The sequence below is a fragment of the Vanrija pseudolonga genome, chromosome 2, assembly GCF_020906515.1.
Source record: "Vanrija pseudolonga chromosome 2, complete sequence".
Classification (NCBI taxonomy): domain Eukaryota; kingdom Fungi; phylum Basidiomycota; class Tremellomycetes; order Trichosporonales; family Trichosporonaceae; genus Vanrija; species Vanrija pseudolonga.
Genome location: NC_085850.1, coordinates 3,423,990 through 3,437,013, shown reverse-complemented (window position 1 = coordinate 3,437,013; position 13,024 = coordinate 3,423,990). Strand labels below are relative to the sequence as shown.

Below are 13,024 nucleotides of genomic sequence, written 5' to 3'. Positions count from 1 at the left end.
CCCACAGCTTGTGTCAGATCTTGCCAAGTCGAGTTGGGGAGGCTCAAACGGCCGTGTTTGAAGGGGCAAGTGGCACAACTGCCGCCTTGTGGCCGCCTTCCGCCGGCCGTTTCTCGGGTCGTCCGACACATCTCCCCCACTTGGCAGGCAGGTCAGCCAACCAACGCACGCACAGTGCTGCTGCCTGCCTGCTCAATCACGCCACAAGCGTTCCGAATACCCATTGCATCACTGCCGTGCTCCGCCAACCGAGGCTCCACCCCCACGGTTCTTGCTGCGCACGATGCATACATAAGGCGGCGGCCTGGGGGCCCATTGAAGCTGCCACCTCCATCCCCCATGTGTCGATGTTCTCTCCTCCCTTGGTTTCGCTTGGTCTCCGACGCCGAATGGTGACTCGACACACGCAGTGGTGGTAGTGGCTAGTCTACTGGCCCTCGACACCCACTCACACACACTCTCATGCCACTGACAGACTAGTGTACTTTGTTTGCGGCGCCACATATCCGAAAGCCCCGCCCCGCCCATGTCCCACCCCTCCCGCAAGCCCATGCGATACACAACGGCAGCGTGGTGGCGTGGTGTTGCGGCACACGCCGCACCGTCGCATCTAGCACCCACACCCACGCAGAGAGGACACCTTGGAGGGAGCAGAGAGCGGAGAGAGCCTAGGCCAGGCCACCAACACACGCACGCACGGAAGCACGCACAGCCCGCTCCACTGCCGACGCATAGCTAGCTAGTTGCTAGCTGCTAGCTGCCTGCCTCCGTCGTGTCCCCGCGCAATCGCTGGAATCCGGCGGGCGCCCTGGCCATATTCTCCCCACCGTGCCGCGCCGTGCCAGGTGTGCGTGAACGGAGCAAGCACCAAAGCTAGATCTGGTAGGAGCGCGTATCGCCCGCTTGTCGGCTCCGTGCTACCACCACCACCCGCTCCTGCTTCATTTGGATCATATGACCCGATGCTCTGGCTGCTCCGCTCGGCATCCCGTGACGCCCCGCCCGACTCTCACGGCCCAGGTGCGCACGTACTCGCACATTAGGCTGCAAGTTCCCACACGCGATGATTCCAGGCGGCGATACCGGACTTGGGATGACTTGGGAACCCCGCCCTGGCCCTGGCCCTGCTGCTGCCCTGGCCCTTGCCTGCTGCCGCCTTGCCTTGCTTGGCCTTGGGGAGCTGGTAACATGGCGATCTGCGAAGCCAAAATGCTCAGTATTATCGCTCACTGCCCACCTTAGCACCTGCAACAAGCGCTTAGCGGTTCCTCACACCACTATGCATGTCCACGACGACGACGTTGGCGGTGTTTTGGTGCGTGTGACGCACACACTCGGCCCCACCTCCGCCTTTGCATCGACTTTGGATGCAATGTCCGCCCCGGTGCCTGGTGACTCGCCTTCAGGGCACGCGACTGGAATCCAGAACTTTGACGTGCGTTGATGCTTTGGCTGATGATTCCAGACGCGGCGGCGGCTGCAGGCAGGCATGGGAAGTCAAGGTCACTTTACGCACTACGGCTCCCAGCCAGTGCCGCACATCCCTTCCATGCCAGTTTTTGGGCATGTGATAGGCACCACCTTGAAAACTCAACCTTTGGCCCGAGTTTTCAGCCAAATTTCCATGACTCACTCCCCGTTCTAACTTCCCATGCAATGCTTCGTTCCCAGAGTACAACTTGGTATCAACTCTCTTCGTTGGGGAAGATCCCACCATTCGGGCTCGCTAAAGTAAACGCAAGGCCCGAGATCGTCGCTCGCGTATATGCCATGCGGCGCGTTGGGTAACGTGTACCCGCGCCTAGGCCAACGCGTCACGAACAATCTCCTCCGTCTCGGCCTTGTGCCAGGCGCCAACACCCACGGCCGTGGTGGGTAGGGCCCGGCGTCCTGCATAGCCGACCGGCTCAGAGCCACGCTTCTTGAGAATGGCATCGATACGGGGCCGGACATAGGTCCATGCACCCTGGTTTGCCGGTTCTTCCTGCGCCCAAGTCACAGCCGTGTCCGCCGGGAATGCCTCTAGCGCCTTGCTGAGCTCCTCCGTGGGGAACGGTGAGAGCTCCTCGACCCGAACAAGGGCCACATTGCTGTCACCTGCCTTCTGAAGCGCCTCGGCGAGCGTGTAGTAGTGCTTGCCGGATACGACGAGCACCTTGCGAACCGGTCCCTCCACCTTGTCCGCAATAACGGGCTCAAACTTGGTGCCAGGTCCCATGGCCGACAATGGCGACGCTGCAACCTGGTGGTGGGGAACACGTCGTTAGCAATGACGATCATCTGTGAGAAAACAAGCATATGTACACGGGTCCCTTCAACCAGGGCCATCGCGCTTGTGCTCGATAAACACGAAACTCACAGGAGAACGCAGCAGGCCCTTGGGAGACGCAACAATCAGAGGCTTGCGGAAGTTGCGTACAACCTGGCGACGCAGCAGGTGGTACAACTGCGATGGCGTAGACGGGTTTGCCACGATAAGGTTCACGTCATGGGCAGGCGTGGCGGCACCGTCATCAGACATTTGCAGGAAACGCTCAACCTTGCTCGACGAATGCTCAGGTCCAGCTCCGTCATAGCCATGCGGCAGGAGCATGACGAGCCCAGTCTGCTTGAGCCACTTGGCTGGGAACGTGTTAGCAAAGCCCCGCGCGACCGGAATTCTGATAAGATGCGCGGCTGTTTTCGGTGACGTTGGCACATCGAGCGGATCATCACTGCGGCACGCGGCAACGTTGTTACCGTGGCGACGCGGGTCGCGTCGTGATTCACAGCGATCTAAGCGACGTCTGTCTTGGCGACAACGTCACGCGCCCTTTGTTTACACCTTCTGTGATTTACACGGATGATCAACATACCTTGGGAACCGACAAGGAAAGTGTCAATCATGCTCTGGGCCCCATTGTTGAAGTCACCAAACTGCGCTTCCCAGATGGGAAGCAGGTGGGGGTTGCCCCAACTCATTCCAATCTCGAACCCGAGCACCGCCATCTCACTCAGAGAGCCTGGAGGAGGAATGTGTCAGCGTACGTGGTCGGGCGACAACCACCAAGTCCACACTGCGTGGCAGGGGTCTGGCGACCATTGTCGCCACAACCTCCTTTCCCCCCAGCCACGGCCCTTCAAGCGACTCACTGTTCGCCAGCTCAAGCTTGCCGGGCGCCTTGAGCGAATCGTTCAGCGGCACGAAGCACGACTCGTCCTTCTGATCGACAAACATGGCATGACTGTACGGGGGGCCAGGGGTCAGCTCGGTGGAGCAGGGACTCGGCGCCGAGGTACGCCGAGGTGGCGCCGCCCTCGCCCTCGCCCTCGGCGTCCCAATCATTAAACTCGAACCTACCGTTGAGAGAAGGTGCCGCGACCGACGTCCTGACCGGAGATTCGGACGTCATAACCGTCCTGCAACAGCGTGCCAAACGCCATCGCCTCGGCCGTTGCAAAGTCGACCTTGGCATCGAGGGCCTTGAGGCGCGCCGAAATGTGGCGCTTCAGGCGCGAGTGCACGTTCTGCGGATCAGCTCATCTCCGCGGTTTAGCCACCCACAAAGTCATCGGGCAGGGTGACGCTCGCACGGCCGACCTCGGTCAATCGGTCAATCGGGAGGCCCGTCTCCGGCGCCGGGTTGGCGGCGCTGGATGCCGGCCACACAATGTCCTTCCACTTGCCGCCAAGCATCTCCGACTCGGCCTTGAAGCTGTCGACGCCGGCAAGCTGGTCGTTGAGCTTGGCATTGTAGGCGTCACGGCCTGCCTTGGCATCGGCCTCAGTGAGCACCGATTGGTCCTGGGCGTCAGCATGAGTTTGGAAGCGGCCGACCCACCTTGAGGCGCTGCTCGAACAGCTCGGGGACAGACTTGCGCGAGCGGATCTTCTCGTACATGAGGGCTGAGGTGTGAGTATGGACCAAGCGAGACTTGAACAGAACTGACGCTGAGTGAAGCCGGGCTCATCGAGCTGTGCGATGTCAGTTTGAATCTCCCTCACGGCTACCTTGACCCACCTCGTTGTGTCCCCATCGACGGTAGCAGATCAGGTCGACGATGATGTCCTTGCGGAACTTGGTGCGGTACTGGAACGCAACGTCCATGGCACGAACGACGTCTACAGGTCAGCAGCGATACTACACAGTGTCCTCACCCTCGGGGTAGTCGCCGTTGACATGGAGAATCGGCGCGCCGATGATCTTGCCGACGTCCGAGGCATACACGCTGGAGCGGCTGAAGGTCGCCGGCGTGGTGTAGCCAATGTTGTTGCTGCCGGTGTCAGTGCGCTCGTCATGCAGGCCGGCTGCCACGACTCTGTCCACCGCCAGGGCGGTCGACCCCACCACGCGCCACTATCACCCCCCTGCAACGGCCTCGCGACGGCAAACATCGCGGCCCCCCACGTGCCCTCGCCACAACTCTGTCGCCACTCACTTGACAATGATGTGAACAGTGCCGCCACTGCCGTAGTGAGGCAGGCCGCTGAGGCCCAAGCTCTCGGCCACCACGCCCTGTCCGCTGAACGCCGCATCGCCGTGAAGCTGGACACAGAGCACGCGGTCACCAAGCTGGCACTCGGCCGGGGACGACTTGAGGAGCGACATTTGTTTGGCTCGGGTGATGCCGAGTGCGACGGGGTTTGCGGCCTTCATTGAGTTAGCGTGCTTGTTTGTGTCTAGTATGTTTCGGCCTGGGGATCTAATCTCCGCCGCCTGCCTGCAATCTGAACCAGATGAATTGCCCCCCATGGGCATAGTGCTGATTGATCGCTGGCAATAATGTACGCCACTAGTCTCCAATGCAGACGGGCAGCCACTGATTCTGACCATGCCGCAGGCCGCAGCAATCCCCGCAACGAGGAATGTCTTGGGGATTCCTCTCCTCGTGCGGCATTGCACACCCTCCGAAACTCGCCCAGAGTCCGAACCCCGGCTCTAGTGACTCACCTCGAGATGGGAGGGGTTCTGGAGCATCTCAATCTTGACCCCCTTGCCGTCGTAGTCGAGGTTCTTGATCGCAGCCAGGTGGCTAATCACATCGCCAGTGGCACCAGGTGCGTTCTCTGGGTTGAACTCGGGCGAGCCGCGCACCTTGGAGAAGAGCTGGGTGGCGGAGTAGCCGAACAGCTCGGGCTCGGTGAGGAGGGAGAGGCGGCCGCGGTGGGGGAGCGCGACGATGATGGAGGCCAGGCCGGCTGCGGGCGAGTCAGCTATTGTCGCCACAACCACAAACACAGCTACCGCCACAGCCACGGTCGCCACTCACCATCCGCGCCGAGCTCGAACAGAGTGTCGAGGGCAGGGAGCATGCTCTCGGCACCTTCACAGCCGTAGCGCTTAAGGTTGGGGAACTTCTTGCCCATGAAGCGGTCAAACTCCTCGCTGCGGGACAGGAGCTCCCAGATACGCTTCTTGCGCTCGGCGGTGATGCCGTCCGCGAGTGGCGGGCTGGCAGTGTGCGTCTCGAGGTGGTGCGAGAACCACAGCCGCTCGTGCTTGTTCGGGCAGTGCTGGAACTCGTACCCGATGCGGTCGACGTACGTGCCCATCAGGTGCTCGCGGATGTCCTTGAGCGGCAGCGACGTGTTCTCGCCCTCGCCCGCCTCGGAGCGCGGTGTCGTCGAGTTGGGCAGGTGCAGGATGCCGTTGAGCGGGTACGACGTGTTGTCATCCAGGCCGTAGCGGTAGGGGTCGAGCGCGCCGACGGGGCTGGGTGGGGGTTAGTAGGCGCCGAGGTTGGGACGATCGTTGCCTTGCGCTGCGCCACTCCGCCTCTCCACGCAAAGAGGCGCTCGCGCGTATCTCCAGCCGTACAAGCTGGCCGTGGTGCTGGGCAGCTGGGCCGGTACCTCTGCTAAGCACAGCGCTTCCCCCATACATGACGGCGGGCGGAGACTCCGCAGCCGCACCCACCGCCAGCCAACAGCCAGCAGCCCACCACCACTCCGCCAACACTCAAACCTAAACGCCAGCCACGAGCAACGGCCCACATGGGATTCCAACACGCCGATCTCCCAAAGCCCAGCCTGCGCCGCACCGCGGCGCCAGGAGCCCGCCGAGCAACCCAGGGTCCACCGCCGCCGACCCTATGATGTGCCCCACACGCCGCCGCCGGCTCGGCGGCGTCCTCACACGTCGTCGTTCTCCACACCGACCCACGGCACGCCCTCGCAGCCCAAGCCCACTCACTCGCGCTCCATCAGGTCCAGGGGGTCGATCTTGGCCGCGCGGTGGCCGTGTCGGCGCACGCTCTCCACGTAGCGCAGGAGCGGGGCATTGTCGTTACGGTTGGCGAGCTCGGCCTCGGTGTCTGGGGTGTGGGTGTGAGCAAGTGGTCTGCCTTCCTTCCCCGTCCGTCCTTGCCCTCCCCAGCCGCGTTGGGCTGATGAGGACCGCCCACAGCGCGCGCCCGCCCCCACTCACAGTCCGGCAGCGTGTACTTGCTCGGCACGCGGTATCCAAAGCTCGCGTCGTCGTGGTACCGCGCGAGCGCGCGCGGTGCCGGCGCCGCGACCCGGCAGCGGCGGGTGATGGTGTTCGTCGTTCGTACGCGAAACATGATGTTGCTATAGTGGACAGAAGGATGTCGAGCGCGCCGATAAATACTCCACCGCCTGGCTCGCTGGGGCAAGTACACGCGCGCTTACCACCACAGTGCCCCCCACCGCATCGTTACCGACACGACACGACCAACACGACCCCCACTCCGCGACGTCGGACTTGGGCTGTGACGTCACGTGCAGCCTGGCCCCGCGGGGATGGCCGAGGGCGGCGACTCCGGGATGGCGGACCCTGGTGTTTGCGAACTGCTCACGGCGGTAGGCGAGAGGGAGGAGGGATATCGTGGCGGCAGGGTCGCTGATGGGGTGGGGTGAGGATGATGGGGTTGAGGAGATATGAGACGAGGCTCAGTCGGGATCGTACATAGCATCGCGCACGTCTCTCTCCGATCGGACTTCCGAGGTCATCTTGCCTCACATGCAATCTACAGAATGATATGGTCTGCTGTTGTGGTTGCGCTCTGTCTACAAGCTGCCCATCGCCTCAGGCAGCAGCCCGGCGGTCCCTGGTACCACCCGCCTACAAATCTTCGCCCTGCCACGTCCACCGCTTGGCCAAGTCCCACATGCCCTCATACTTCTGCGTGAGCCAGTCCTTGCCCGCGCCGTCTGTCTCGGCGTGTCTGGCTCGGAAGATCTTGAAGGTACGCTCGGGGATTTCGCCCTCCCAGATGAGCTCGCACTTGTTCTCGCTCATGTCCGGGCCCTCCTCCTCGCCCTCGGCCTTCTTCTTCTTCTTCTCCTCGTCGTCGCTGTCGTCCGAGTCATCGTCGGCCTCGCCGTGTGGCCGAGCCTCCTCGGTCCAGTCGATTCGGTGCAGCATGAGCTGGCGGTAGTGCCTGATCTTGTTCTGCACGCCTTCGACGATAACGAGCGCAAAGTTGGGATGGAAGACGCAGATGCCTGACAGCAGGTCGTTCTTGGCCGTCTCGCGCACCTTGAACTTGTGCCGTCCGTTGGTGAGGTACTTGACAATGTAGACCGACGCGTAGAGCCCGTCGTTGCGCTCCTTCTGCGCGAGCTTCTCGTACTCCTTCTCGTGTCGTTGCTCTTTTGTGAGCTTGCGGCCCTCGTTGTCCTTCTCGTGTCGGAACTGTCGCATCGCGACCTCGCGGCGGACCTTGGCTTCGACCTTGGTCGGGTCTTGCACCGCGTCGGATGTGAGCACCTTCATGAGGTTTGCTAGGCGGACTGAGAATGTCAGCATTGTAACAAACAACACCCGTCCCCACTTACCCTTTGGTGGGTCTGGCGGGATAAGGCCCATCTTTTGCCTATCGCGCTTGTCTTGCAGCTCTGCCAAACGCCGCTGTCGACGCATCTTCTTCTGCTCCTTCTTCGTAAGCATGAGCCCACGCTCAGGCTGCTTGCGGTCACTTGGCGCAGCAATTGCGATCGGGTGCTGGACCAGATGAGTGATGAGCGAGTCCTCCGAAGTCCGGAAATAGTCGTCGGCCTTGTCGATATCGTCGTACGTCGCGCCTTTGGGCAGGATGGCCTCGTCCCACCACTCGACAGCGGGCGGCTGCGCGCGCTTCAAGCTGCGCTGGACGACATCAAACTCAGAGTCCAGGCCCGCCTTGACCGACTGCGCCGCGATGCGCTGCTTGAGCTCTTCCAACTTGATCTCGTTACGCAGCTGGTCGCCCTGGCGCACATATCGTCCCGGCGCCGAGAACTGCATCTTGCGCGACTTGCGGCCTCGCGCGGACGGTCCGCCTGCATCCACCTCGGTTGGCGGCGCGCCTGGTGCCGATGCCTGCGCGCCAGCAGCGTACGGATTGCTGATAGCGGCCGTCGCGAGCGCGGGCTTGGTCTTCTCGATGACCTTTTGCGCCTCCTCGACGATCGAAGCGTTCGCACGCACAGTCGAGAACTTGGGCGCCATCGTCTTGTACCGGTCGCGCATCGCCTTCTTCTCGTTCTTCTCGCCGGCGCCGCTCCCGCTGGTATCGGCCATCAGGAGCGGGTGCAGCGCGACCGAGACCGAGCTGGCAGCTGCTGGTGCCGGCTTGGGCGCTGGAGCTGGAGCCGAGGAGGACGCCACGCCAGAGAGGTACGGGTTGGCCTTTTCCGCCTTCTTGTTCTGCAGCGCGTCGATGCGGGCCTTTGCGGCCGCGATCTGCGCCGCGATGGCCGGGTCGACTGTCGCACGGGGCGGGAGCGCTGCTGGTCCAGGCGCAGACGAAGAATCCTTGCGCGGGGCAGGCGCTGCCGGTTTTACTGGCGGTGCTGGTGTCGCTGCTGCTGGCGGTGCTGGGCTCGCCGACCCGCTCGAAGCGCCAGCCAGACGGGCTTCAACCTCGGCCTTCTTGGCTGCCAGCTGCGCGCGGATCGAGTTGATGTCGAACGCGGGCTTCTTGGCGGGCGGCTGGCCTGCTGGCTGGCCGTCGGCCGGTCTGCGTCCCGACATTTTTGTGAGTGGCTGAGGTGGTTGGTTTGGAGTGATGCGACGAACAACAACAATGATGAACTGAGCCACCTGAAATCATGAGGTCAGTGGGTGGCGAGTGAGGGTGCCACGCGTCGGGATCACGCTAATGCCGCCCACCGTACGCGGTCCCGTCAGCCTGGGAGGTCAAGTTGATTTGGTTCCGTCCGCTCACCACCAGCACCCGATGCCTCTCCGCTCACCGCCTATCACGAGTCCGTCATTAGCAGCATCGACAGCGACATCGACGACGACCACAACACACACCTCTGCCCGCCATGTCCATGTTCCCAGCGCGCCTGGCCCGCAAGGTCACCATCGCCACGACGAGGGAGGAGGCGCGCGTTCGCGTCATCGACGCCTACCGCGCGTGGTACCGCTCCGCGCCCGAGATCTGCGCGCTCTACGCCCTCAACGTCTCGCCGTCCGCTCTCCGTCTCAAGTTCCGCCAGGACTTTGAGAAGAACCGCAACATTGACGACTTGGCCGTCATCAACGTCCTCCTCCACAAGAACCAGCAGGAGTACCAGGAGACGATGAACTGCTGGAAGCAGGAGGTGAGGCGTGCTGCTAATGTGGAGGTTGCTGGGCCAGCTGCTCACACCTCAGCCCCACCTCCTCCACTGGTTCAAGCAGTACGAGGACCCAGCAAAACCCGTCTCATTCCTCGACAAATTCTACAGCGGACGCGACGACCCCAAGCAGGTCGCCTCCTTCTAAACGCAATCATGCATGATGTAAATCAGGATCCAAATGCCTAGTGCTACAACGGTTGGTCTACTGATGAGGTCCCATACGTCTCTCCGCCTATACGTCGTCTGGCAGGTCGACAGCAGCGAGGACCGCATCGTCAATGTCAAAGTGGTGGTCCATGTCGACGTCGGCGTCGTCGGGACGGCCGTTGGCGGCTGGTCCGAACGCCTCGGTAATCTCTGCGCCAGCCTTGGCCGCCTCCTCCTTCTCCTGCTCTTGCCTAGCGAGAATGTCGTCCAGAGTCCACAGCGAGATACCCGTCTGGGTGTGGTCGAAGGGCTGCGAGATCTGGCGGATAAACTTCTTGGCCAGGACAACTGCCATGTCGGTGGACAGGTTGGAGTGGGCGTCAGTGATATACTGGTTGATCCAGCGTGGCAGCTTGGAGCGCTTGTCCTGTCGTGCGAAGCGCTGAGGGTTAGACCGCGCCCACGTCCTAGCTAACCCACCTTGTCCGCAAACACCATCAATCCCCAGTCGGTCTTTCCTCGCAGGACACGTCCTACACACTGGGCGGCGTGTCGCATGGCATCGAAAGTGAGGTAGTCGTTCTCGCGAATCCTGTGGTTGTCACGAAGGAACTCGAGGCGCGCCTTGAGGATACGACTCTCGGTGTACTGGTATGGGATACCGAACATGATGACTGCGCGACCGTAGTTGCTGCGGGGTTAGCGTGGCGCGGCGTGTTTAACCCACTGATCGAAATCGATTCCCTCTGACACCTTGCCTCGTGCGACAGACAGCATGACAGCGCCACGGCCGTTGTTGCAAGCCTGAATGTCAGCTTGTCAACGGGCACCGCGCAGCTCACCTCTCGGTAGTTCTTCAGCGCAATACTCGTCTCCATGGCGTCGGGCGTCTCGACGAACAGTAGCTTGTGTTTCCACACCTCACTGAGGATACCCATATCGTACCAGGCGCTGACGATCGACTCCATGTATAAGTAGGACGGGAAGAATGCGACGACACCGTCTGGCACGGTACGCGCCAGGTCGATGAGGATACTGCCAAAGTTTCGCACCACGGCGGGGTCGTTGCGCACCTCGAAGCGCGACGAGATGGGCACCTGGTCCGAGCCACGGGTGATGACCATGGGCAAGAATGCGTTTCGTGTAAGCGTCATCGGGTAGGACTCCTCGATGACGGGCTGGAACTGCAGGATCTTGGGGTACATCTCGAGCGGGGAGATGGTTCCCGACGTGATGACGACACTGCTGAACCGCTCGAACACTGGCGCGATGGCCAGCGAGGGGTCAAGGCAGGTGAAGTGGAAGATGGGGTTGGCGACGGTCGCATGCTCCGTCTCGTAGGGCTCCAGGATGAGAAGGAATCCCTTCTCGTACGTGGCGACCAGGGTCGCAAACCCTGCAATCTTCTGGAGCGCGTAGTGCTCATCGATATTGGTGAGGTTGAGCGTCTGGATAAGCGAGGTGAGGCGCTCTGCACAGAACTGTAGTGGTCGCTTCTCGATGTATGTGATCTCCTTGAGGTGTGCAAGGAAGGATTGCGGCGTCTCAGCGACGACATGGAGCACACGCATGCGGGTCTTGAGGTATTCGATGAAGCGCTTCAAGAACGCGATAAAGTGCTCCGCCTTGCGAATGTTGCCCGGTATCGCCTCGCTGATCATGTCGTCCGACAGGACAGGATTAGCCAGCAGGTCATCCTCTTCACCGCGCGCGCTCGACAGCCCAGCCACGAGCTTCTCGTACTCGTCCTGCAGCTTCTGCGCATCGTTCTTCTTGATATCGTCGATCTTGTCTCCGATTTTCGCGACACTGCGCGCCGCAGAGTCCAACATGGGGCGGGTGAGGTCGATAGAGAGCGACTCGATGCACACATTGTCGATGTTGTGTGCCTCGTCGAACACGACAATCGCCTCCTTGCTGAGGTGCTGCGAGACCTGCTCGGCGACCTTGGGGTCGAGGAGGTAGTGGAACGAGTAGATGATCACGTCGACATAAGGCATCTGGAGGAGGGTTAGAGAGTCTCATCTGATGCAAACCCTCACCATTCGACGGATGGTAAAGTACGGGCAGACGCCCTTCTCGCGTCCGTACTGCTTCACATCGTCGAGGGTGTACACGCCTGGCGGGATGAGGTTGCCCGTCTCGTAGTTGTTCAGCTCTTCGTGCCAAGAGCAGAGCGGCACAGAGCCAGGGTCCGCTCTTCCCTGCTCGCACGCGTACGCGGATGTCAAGTCACGACAGCGCGAGTCGACAATCTTGCCCTTCTTCTCTTTCGCCACCTGTCGTAAGCTTCACTCCCGCCTCGCCACCCACCTCGGGATTCAAGCAGAGGTTCTTTCGACTCGACAATCCCAGTCCGCGGAAGCCCTCGTCGTTGGCGCCCATCTCGGCACGATACTCCATGAGACGCTTGAGTTCGGCCAGCGCCTTCTCGATCTCTGGGACTGTTCGGGAGCAGTACACCAGCTGACGCTTGTTTGGGTAGAACTGCTGTGTGAGCTTCTGCAGTGACAGGGAGGAGTCAGCTCACCTGCATGTACGACACGATCAAACTCAGAAGAGAAACAGTCTTTCCTGTTCCCGAGGGCATTTCGAGCACGCAGTGTCCCTGCGCCGTGAGCCTCTACCTCGCTGAGCGCCATCACGGCAAAGGAGCCAGTCAACCTACCCCGGCATCAAGCGTCTTCTTCAGATCGCACATGTACGAGTACTGCTCTGCGGCGGGTTAGAATGGGAATGGAAACAGGGGACGAGGTTAAACAAACCCGGATACAGCCTGCAACGTTAGCTATCTAAGCACACGCGAGCTGAAGCTGACCTCTCATAGGGGAAGAGCACCGGCAGGTCATCGATCATAAACTTCATCGTGGGCGATTGTGTGTCTGGTGGTCACCGCCAGGTGGAAGATACAGTTGGTCGAAGCTGCCGCAACGACGTCGCCTATGCAATGAGGATGTTGCGTCGAGGCGTTTTGAGTGGCGAGAAGGAGTGTGAGATGTGACAGACTGATCTCGGTGTTGTTCCTCGTTGTTCGTCTTCCTTTCAGTCCACTCATCGTTGGTCACCTCCACCCCCCCTCCCCCCCACCTCATTACAAACGGAAGCAAATCGTGTGCTCTGTCATACGGTATTCAAAACCATCCTTCCTGTTATCCTCTCTGAACTAATAGCATCACAGTGTGGCCATCTGTGTCTTTATAAGTGATCTTCGAGTCGTGGTTTATACACATGATGCAGGAGAGACTGACAGAGCGAGCCCCTTCATCACTGCGCCATCGACAACTCACTCTTCTTGGGCTACGGACAACACTGAGTGACTGAAAGACA

The 13,024-nt window shown here is 61.1% G+C and overlaps 4 protein-coding genes across 5 annotated transcripts; 1 reads left to right on the top strand and 3 right to left on the bottom strand.

The window, feature by feature from the left end:
• Nucleotides 1-1,801: 1,801 nt before the first annotated feature.
• dhtkd1 (putative 2-oxoglutarate dehydrogenase E1 component DHKTD1, mitochondrial) lies at nt 1,802-6,543 on the bottom strand (the record flags this gene model as incomplete). Its single annotated transcript, XM_062769603.1, has 15 exons — nt 1,802-2,242; nt 2,360-2,622; nt 2,856-3,002; nt 3,133-3,224; nt 3,341-3,507; nt 3,545-3,784; nt 3,822-3,886; nt 3,931-3,955; nt 4,002-4,102; nt 4,139-4,254; nt 4,420-4,631; nt 4,932-5,179; nt 5,251-5,693; nt 6,174-6,294; nt 6,408-6,543. The coding sequence occupies 15 exons, from the start codon at nt 6,541-6,543 to the stop codon at nt 1,802-1,804; spliced, it is 2,817 nt and encodes a 938-aa protein (XP_062625587.1).
• Nucleotides 6,544-6,940: 397 nt separating this feature from the next.
• On the bottom strand, nt 6,941-8,989 carry prp3 (U4/U5/U6 small nuclear ribonucleoprotein prp3). Its single transcript, XM_062769602.1, has 2 exons — nt 7,781-8,989; nt 6,941-7,735 (listed from the first exon to the last, which is right to left on the bottom strand). Exons 1-2 carry the CDS (start codon nt 8,955-8,957, stop codon nt 7,065-7,067), a joined length of 1,848 nt encoding a protein of 615 aa, XP_062625586.1. The 5' UTR covers nt 8,958-8,989; the 3' UTR covers nt 6,941-7,064.
• Nucleotides 8,990-9,178: 189 nt separating this feature from the next.
• nuo14.8 (NADH-ubiquinone oxidoreductase 14 subunit) lies at nt 9,179-9,729 on the top strand. The gene is made up of 2 exons (XM_062769601.1): nt 9,179-9,532; nt 9,585-9,729. Exons 1-2 carry the CDS (start codon nt 9,254-9,256, stop codon nt 9,693-9,695), a joined length of 390 nt encoding a protein of 129 aa, XP_062625585.1. The 5' UTR covers nt 9,179-9,253; the 3' UTR covers nt 9,696-9,729.
• rad15_1 (General transcription and DNA repair factor IIH helicase subunit XPD) lies at nt 9,722-12,696 on the bottom strand. Of its 2 annotated transcripts, none has more exons than XM_062769599.1 (9): nt 12,516-12,696; nt 12,366-12,412; nt 12,228-12,305; nt 12,011-12,199; nt 11,740-11,976; nt 10,540-11,697; nt 10,425-10,501; nt 10,178-10,388; nt 9,722-10,139 (listed from the first exon to the last, which is right to left on the bottom strand). In XM_062769599.1, exons 1-9 carry the CDS (start codon nt 12,544-12,546, stop codon nt 9,783-9,785), a joined length of 2,385 nt encoding a protein of 794 aa, XP_062625583.1. In that variant the 5' UTR covers nt 12,547-12,696; the 3' UTR covers nt 9,722-9,782. The 2 variants fall into 2 exon arrangements, with proteins under 2 accessions (XP_062625583.1, XP_062625584.1); XM_062769600.1 differs by having other exon boundaries at nt 12,011-12,184.
• Nucleotides 12,697-13,024: the final 328 nt, after the last annotated feature.